At 39.1% G+C, this 9130-nt stretch overlaps 1 protein-coding gene across 1 annotated transcript in view; it reads right to left on the minus strand.

The window, feature by feature from the left end:
• The window catches only part of LOC137980910 (uncharacterized protein C14orf93-like), a 13083-nt gene extending 4901 nt beyond the window's left edge, over window positions 1-8182 (minus strand). The window contains exons 1-2 of the mRNA XM_068828306.1: window positions 8063-8182; window positions 7495-7531 (exon numbers count right to left, since the gene is read on the minus strand). Of these exons, the coding sequence (XP_068684407.1) occupies window positions 7495-7531; window positions 8063-8182 (157 nt within the window). The remainder of the gene's footprint in view (window positions 1-7494; window positions 7532-8062) is intronic.
• Window positions 8183-9130: the final 948 nt, after the last annotated feature.

Genomic DNA, 9130 nt, shown 5'->3' on the forward strand with positions numbered 1-9130 from the left:
GATTCAGAATAAAGGCCACTTCGGAAAATACCATAATACTCTTTAAAATTTAAAAAACGATCTCTGGCTAAAATGATTAAAAAACTACGAGCTTTCGACTGCCCGAACTGCAGTCTTCGACGGGTAAAATGAATGATAAGAAATCGATGAGAAAATTTAAATAAAAACGTGCATTGCAAAATGATGAGAATGTAGAAAATTTATGAATATTTGTTAAAAAGAATGTTGTATTGTCCAGGTAAAGGGCACGAATTGTTATCTGCGTTGGGTGTCACTGTGGTATGCCACGCTTCTAATATTTTTCTCGTTCTAAAAGTGCCTTTGTCAATAAATGACGCATTCTCGAAATCAATGGCGTGGTTATTGGACCAAGCGTGATTGGCAATTCTAGAACCTTTGGCCGCAGTTTTGGTGTTCCTTAAATGTTCTTTTTTTCGCGTATTGAAAGCTCTGCCGGTTTCCCCAATATAACACCACGAACAATTTGTACGGGGAAAATTATATACGAGGTTGGTCTGCGATTCCATCGAAGGTCGGAATTTCGGTACTGGGAACTGTTGTTGTAGAGTGGTAAATGGTTTGTTTACAACCCTGACTTCGTGTTTTTTGAGGATGCGTGTCAAAGGCTCAGTAACTCCAAAACATTAGAAGCGTGGCATACCACAGTGACACCCAACGCAGATAACAATTCGTGCCCTTTACCTGGACAATACAACATTCTTTTTAACAAATATTCATAAATTTTCTACATTCTCATCATTTTGCAATGTACGTTTTTATTTAAATTTTCTCATCGATTTCTTATCATTCATTTTACCCGTCGAAGACTGCAGTTCGGGCAGTCGAAAGCTCGTAGTTTTTTAATCATTTTAGGCAGAGATCGTTTTTTAAATTTTAACTATGTTCCATCCTGGCTGCGGCCCTTCAATATTTGTCCTCACAAATTCTGCATAAGCATTGTTTTTGTTTTCTCTTGGGACCATTGTAAGTCCTAAGAGAAACTGGAGACAATGCTTATGCAAAATGTGGGGGGACAAACAAAGAGTATTATTGGTATCTTCCGAAGTGGCCCATTAAGTTAGGTAAGAGGATTGAGAAATTTCTCGAAGCAGAGAAAGGTAAAATTGAAACAATCCTAGTTAGTTCATTAGGTCCTAATTTAACCTACATGTACATGTAGTGCTCCCAATAGTCAGTTTCTAAATGCATGGATTAAATGAAATGATTTACTTTGAGCCAAGTGGGACTTGCAAAAGAGTAATGGTTTAGTTCAGGGGACTCAATTTATCATGGTAATTTGAGCCAAGTAAGTCATTTTAGAGCAACCGGCTCGCCTTGACTTGTCCCCAGTCTTTCATAAAATACAAAATAGTAGGATGAAGCTCCTTTATTCCCATCATCCCCTCCCTCTTGCAATTTTTTGATTGGAGCAACTTATCCATTGAGGTACTAAATCGCAAGTGATTCCAATGGGTCGTTTTATTCAACTGGTTCATTTGAGCCAAACAGGAGTCAATGATTTTTACAATAACTGCAGAGATTCTTGCATGCTCATTGGTCAATTTTCATTGTCAATAAGAGGACAGACACATGGATCACCATTGGGCGTGCATTTTGAAAACTGCGCCAAACTGTTTACAGTTTTAGCGCTGTTCGTTCTCGAGAATAAGCGACAAATTGCATCCAAACGAGACTACTTTAAAGACAATCATCAAAATCGTTTTTAAGATGACTTTTAATAGCCCTTTTCTCGGCTAGTTTTGCTCATTTGCATTACAATGCAATCTAACGTGGGTGTGAGGCAATTTCGGGTCAAAACTACAAAATAGCCCGAAATTGCGGCGGCGAATTGGCAGTGTCTGTTTCCTACAAAACAAACCACTTCACATCTTTCTGATGTTCTGATAAGTAGCTTTAGTCATATTTGCAAGTGATACTTTGAAGAAATCAACAAAACTTATGTTACCTTTGGAAAAAACAGCAAGGAAAATTACCGAGCAACCAACACCCACAACTGCAAAGCACGTAAAAATATGGGGATCTTTTACCGCTTTGATTTGGGCGTGCGGGCATTGCGATACGAACCCGATGTCGAGCCATGACAGATTCACAACCACATCAGATCAAGGGTGTTGTGCCTGTCCAAGGTGAAATTTGAATGGATGAAATCACATGGCATCACGACTGATACCCGCGAAACATATACGGGCTAGGGAACATTCGTAAAACAACACGATTAAAAATGTGTCCTTCGTTGGAACGCAAAAAGTAATATTGTTCCGGTTAACGAACGTCTACACAGTCATGCTCCTGCAATATGCCCATACACTTCAATTTTTAGCTAAGATATCCGAACAGATCAAATTCTTCTAGCATTACAAGGCTTTTGGCTTAATTTGCACGCTGGATGCCCTAGATATTGGATAAATATTTTCCAGGTATACGTCACGGTTGTGCAAGCCATGCATACTCTAGAATTCTACACCTTTGCCGTCAAGATCACGTATTCAAGGATAAACGTATACACGCGCAGATTGCACATGTTTTGAATTCATAGCGTAAATTTTGCTTCCAGGAGAATGGTATGCACCTCAACTGTTACCTTCTTTCACAAAACTCGTTTAACGAAGGGTTCGCCATCATACTCTAGGGGCACGACAGATGTGTGGTATACTTTAACGAAAATCCAAGAATGATTATCCACGGAGCGTATTCCACCATAATTATTCGATTCGAATATTTCAGGTGTACGTCACGTATCGTGTGTGCCTTGAATACTCTAGGACTATATTGCGCCACAATCACATATTCGAGTCTAGAATACTGAAGAATATTTTCGTCTTCACGCAGTGAAATTTGATGTTGAAAGCTTGTTCACTAACATCCCTCTTGACGAATGTATTGATTTAGCGATCAAGTACATCTCCGAGGGAAACCCTGACCTCAAGCTTACCCCCTCTGATCTCAAACGCCTTTTTTCATTTGCTACTGCTGAAACCCACTTTTTATTCAAAGGTTCCCTTTATGACCAGATTGATGGGGTTGCCATGGGTTCACCCCTAGCTCCTGTCCTCGCCAATCTCTAAATGGGTCACCATGAAAAGATCTGGTTAGAGCAATATCAAGGTCCTGAGGTTCTATTTTATCGCCGTTATGTGGATGATACGTTTTGTTTATTCCACTCAGAACAGGACGCCATTGCATTTTTCGACTATATCAATAGTCAACATCCCAACATACGCTTCACGATGGAGAAAGAAGTTGATCATGTTTTGCCCTTTTTGGATGCCTTAATCGACAATACCCACCGTGGTTCCGTTGTCACTAGTACCTTCCGTAAGAAGACCTTTACGGGTCTGCTCATCAATTACCTCAGTTTCGCACCTCTGTCATACAAAATCGGTCTTATCAGGACATTAATTGACAGGGTTTTTAAAATCAACAATACTTGGTTGGGTTTCCACAAGGACATTGTTAACTTAGTTTTCATTTTACGCAAAAATCTTTTCCCTGTTCATCTCATCGATAAATGCGTCTATCGATACTTGAACACAGCCATCGACCGAACTTGCTCCATTCAAAATACCACTTCCCATGATAAACAATACTTTTATAAGTTACCTTGTTTAGGCCGTTTTTCTACTATAGCTCAAAGCAAAATACGTCGCCTTGTAAATCGTTACTGTCATGATCTTGACATCAAAATGATTAGTGTTTACTAGGTTTAAATTAAGAAATCTTTTTTCAGTGAAGGATTCTGTCCCCAGAGAACTTCGTTCACGTGTGATTTATAAATTGACTTGTGCTTGCTGTAATGCTTGCTATATCGGCGAAACTGGTCGTCATTTTTCCACACGCGTCCGTGAACATCTCTCTTCAGACAAGTCCTCTCACATCTTCAAACGTTTACTAAGCTCAGAACGTTGTCGTCAATCTTGCTCTGCGGATTGTTTCGAAATCCTTGATTCCGTCCCTACTCAATTTCAACTTAAACTCAAGGAGGCTATGCATATAAATTGGGAAAAGCCTAATTTAAACCAACAAGTTCATCGCGTCAACCTGACACTTACGCTTTAGGCTCTACATTCTTTCTAACACGCACTCTGTAACTCACTCAAATATGTATTTCTTGTCACTTAATCATATTTAATTGTGCATGTTTCACCTAGTTGTTATATTGTCCTAACGGTTTTTCAAATATTTTGTAACTGATGATGATGTTTGTAACATCGAAACATGTCTTCGAAATTAAAAAATGTCGTAACTTTCTTAAAGATAACGATTTGCTTTTTGCTGTCTCGACCTTTTGAACTCCCTTTGATTTCAAGAGGGGGTCATAATGTTTAAAAACACTATGACCCTCTCTTGCCATCAAAGTTCATTCTTTTTTCTTCAACTAATCGGTTGACTTAACAATTTAACTTAACCTTGACACAATCTAACAAAAAAAAAAAAAAGAAAAGAAATTTCTCTGATGATTGATGATAACTCCGCATAAAATTCATACGGTTTATCCAGTTTCCACTTGCAAACTTGCCACTAAAATTACAATGTATTTTACAAATTCTTACTTCTGCTAGATGTATATAGGTTTAAAAAAATTCCATGTTCTTTTATTATCTTCCAGCCATAATGTCCTAATTAGCTTCCTTGTAGATATATAGTGAACTCCCTTTGATTTCAAGAGCAACACTACGACCTTTCCATGACATCAACTTGAAGTTTGTTCTCTTTTTTCAACTAATTGGCTTTGGCTAAGACTTTCAGCTGATTAAGACAAACATCCTTGCTCTTGACCTAAAACTACGATTTTCTTTACCAGAGCTTACTTCTGCCTGATATGGGCAAAAAAAAAATAAAAGATTTCAGTGTTTTTTTTTTATCTTCTATTAAACAGCTGTGTTTTCGTTAGCTTCCCTATATTTCCAAATACTGAATTCCCTTTGATTTCAAGAAGGGTTCGTAATGTTTAAAAACACATTATACGATCACATTACGATCCCCTCCGTTCTCTTTTATCAGTCAACTAATCGTGTTTGGCTAATAGTCATCTAAGGAAGACATACATCATTACCTTCGATCGACCAAGCGAGGCATAATACGGTTCACGTCACAATGCAAGTGGTTCTGTAGTTTTCATCCAAAATGGCCGGAAATGATCATGACTGGGTTCCAAGGATTGTAAGCATGACTTTGGTTAATCTTACGACGTTTTGGGTTCTGTTAAATCTTTGGTCACATCTGGTATCATAAGTTAATATTGTTTCCTATAGTTCTTACGACGGTCCACGCGCATTACAGATCTGCAAGCGTTTCGTGAAATGCCGATACCACCCTCCCCATTTTTTGTATTCCATAAAAGGAGGAAAAGGTAAACGAGAAATAATTGAAGACGGGGGTTTTTTTGACCGTAAGGTGTTTCCGTTTTGAATATACAGAGCGCCTGTTTCATATTGTTCGCGAAATTCAATGGGACTTTCAAAAGACGCAAGCTGTTGTTTACTTGTCTATCCAGTATGGCGTCCTCAAAGCAGTTCCACTTATAACGTAAGAGTAACAGACTACTGACTCAGAGAACTCTTCTGAGATACCCAGCGGTATATTTGCACTTTCAAGTGAAGGAAACCGAAAGATTTTTCGGGGGAGCTAATTATCTGAGATAACTTTTTAAGAACAGTGGCTAATACCGGAGCACCAAATTGAGAAATTATGATAAAGTTGTTTGCTTTTTTGCGAAGCTAAATGCGAAGAATCCTTTGGCAAAGTTTACCGAAAAGAAGAGAAAAATTCAGATGTCTTTCAAATTAATTCTTAAAGCAACGAAAAGTGAAAGACCAATCTTTGCTATTGAGAAAAAATGAACATCAATTCATCATCGTCCTCCTTATAAAATCATGATTTATGTTTTTCTTCGTCTGATAAGTAAAGTTTCTGATAAGTGTAAAAAGTTTTTTTTTCTCCTGAGTTTCTTCATGCAAGAGAAAGCGATGTTTTAAAAAAAATCCTTAAAACAAACGGAAGCAATGCGAAGAAAGATTCTCGAATACATTGGACTATTCTAACCATATAATTTATCATGAAGAAACAGTTTAACACTTGAACAACTTTGCTTACTTACTCAGTTACCAGGCTTTGTTATCACACTGAGTCGTCGGCTTTAAAGTTCATACAAAAACGTTATTTCAAACTGTCGCCAATGTTTGAGGCAACTGAAAATGACGACATTGTCGCTATGACGTCAGAATACCATAATTCGATAATTATACTTAGAACCCAGTCCCCAGTGTCTACCGTGACTATGGCTTTCGGATTGGAAATTAACAAGAAAAAGAAGTTTGAAAAGCCGATTCCTTTCCGGTTACGGCAGCTTTTTTCTTCCTTCTTTTAACACTGTTTTTTCTTTGTTAAATTTAGTTTGGAAATAACACTGTTTACATGAAAGTCGACACACAGATGGAAAATTGTTGGCCCCTACCGTTAAATTTAAAAAATGTTAAAATTGCATCAACCTGCTGAATCTAAGGTCGGCAAATTCTAGTTTTGCAGGTGACAAATTCGAGAAGACGCAACTTCAAAGTCGTCATCGACTGCAGCTAATTCTCAGTTATATTGAAGCACGTCTAGGGATCGAAAGAACACAGGCTATGTTTAAATACATGTAACTGCAGAATGCCCCCGCGGAAAGGATATTTAACTAGCTGCTTGGCAGCAACGAGCGAAAGGACAACTTCAGAGTCCTAGGAAGAATTTGAAGCTACAAATCTCCGTAACTGCAATCTTTGTCTCTACCCATTGGACTACACGAACTCCTATATACACCTTATGTATGGTCCCAACGGAAACTGTTAGTTTTGTTTTCCCGAGAGTCCTGATGTTTCCCGAGACAAAGTCGAGGAAAAAATCAGGACTCGAGGGAAAACAAAACTAACTAGTTTCCCGAGGGACCAGACATGAAGTGCTTTGTTATACATTTAGACTTTTCCTTCAACAATTGCAGCAAAACATCCGGAGCAACATCCCGATCGGGATAAATTTGAATTTGATCAGGGGCACGTGATCAAGAATCAACCAAGTCAAGGTATATGACAACACTGTTTATCCAGCTAGGTTCTGAATCGACGGAGCATCGCGCCGCGCTGAGACCCGCCCGTTGCCACGCACTAGTTTACATAACTGTGTTTAGACACGTCACGGCGGCCATGTTGGAGGGGTGATATACAGTCGAGCCTCCGATTGCGACCACCTCCCCTCAGCGACCACTTTTACAAAATATCAAAAGTTTCCAAGTAAAATCACTCTATTTGGAAGCTTTTGTAAGCGACCACCTCTCGTAAGCGACCGCGACTACTTTTAAAGCTAATAGTTTGACATTTTCTTTCGTTGTTAACCTCCTGTAAGCGACCACTTGACAGGTGACAGAGCATAAATTGGATAGTAAGGCCTCGTAACATCATCACATTCCTGGGTAGCTGACAAAAAAGGGAAATTTCTTACCGGAAAGTACCGGATTTCTTCCGGAAATTGACTTTTTCTGTGAATAAAACATCAGTTTAAAACTTTAAAGAAAAAAATGCACATACTCTGTATACTATCACTTTAAAAGAGAAGTCCTTACTTTCTTGTGTTAAACAGAAAATTAAAACTGGTTTCCTGATTGACAGTTCTCTCAAGAAGAGTCAACAGTTTAACGGAACTGCGTTATCAAAATCGAATTACAGTGAACTACTGATTCTGCGCAGTCAACAATCATTCCCTAGTCAGCCCAAGGTTGATTTTTGATTTCAGCCAAGCTAAGGTATCAATGCCTTGTTGTCTCCTTTAAAAAGTATATTCACGTGGGAATAAATATTTTCTGTGACTATTTAACAATTAGACCCGTAGCCCGCAAAGTACGGGTCAATAGCCCATGAGACGAAGCCGAAATAGCAAGGTTGCTGCAGTCTGCTTAATTCCTAGGTGTGATAGAAGTTGTCTCATCCAAACTGCTTCTTGCGCTGCGCTTAATGACATGAATTCAGCTTCAGTGGTTGACAAAGCGACACTTGACTGTTTGAATTCTTACTTCTCCAACTGAATGCTGCTCCTCTTCAGTCTGAAAAACGTAACCAGAGCTAGACTGGCGATCAACCAGATCACCAGCCCAGTCTGCGTCGGAGTAACCCATGGCCACGCAGTCTTTCATCTCTCCTTTGCTGTAGAGCAGACCCAATTTTTAGGTTCCATTCAGGAGTTTTCAGAATCGCCTGTTCATGACGGATGCCCTCAGGCTCTTTAGGTAGCTATCAAACTCTGCTGATGTGTATTCTCCTCCGTCATCAGTACGCAAGACTTTCAGTGTGTGACCAGAAGAATAATCTGTCAAAGCTTTCCACACCAGGAATTTCTGGAAAACATCATCCTTGCTCGTGAGGATATAAATCCACAAGTAAAGTGGCTTGTCATCGATAAAAGTTAGGAAGTATTCACCAACACCGAGTGATTTGGTGCCCATTTTGCCACATACATCACCGTGAACTAAGGCAAGTTTCTCTTCACTACGTCTCCTACTATGTGAGATACTTGCTACGATGCCCTCTGCGCATGATTTCCAGAGATCTGATTCCTTTGGTGAGTTGTAATCAAATCCATCAACCGTACCGTGTCTGACCAGCTCCTTTAGGTTGCGTGCACCAAGATGACCTTATCAGCGACGCCAAAAGCTTCCTTTGGTCTCCTGAGAAGACTTCTCAGCCGCAGCATTCATCGTCTGACCGTCTACCCTAGTCGCAGTTGCAATCACTAGTTCCGGTTCTCATCCATAATTTCACATCCGGCCTCCCTGAATTCAACAGTCTTACCAGACTTTCTAGCTTTCGATACACTAAGCAGTTTGTAAGATAAATTTGGAACATACAGCATTTCATGGATCTTGCATTCCTTGATTTTGTCACCAGTAGTTGTAACCTCCAACGCTTCATCTCCACGTCCAGTATCTTCCATAGTGTATCTGTTGTGGTTTATTTTGGTTTTTGGTTTGAATTTTTTTCAAACCGGTTCATTTTTTTTCAAACCAGCTTAAATTTTTTTAAACTAGTGTGTTTTTAATCATTCGAATCAACAAACGTTTCGAAACAGATTTCACGATAAAAGT

The sequence above is a fragment of the Montipora foliosa genome, chromosome 12 (genome assembly GCF_036669935.1).
Source record: "Montipora foliosa isolate CH-2021 chromosome 12, ASM3666993v2, whole genome shotgun sequence".
Lineage (NCBI taxonomy): Eukaryota > Metazoa > Cnidaria > Anthozoa > Scleractinia > Acroporidae > Montipora > Montipora foliosa.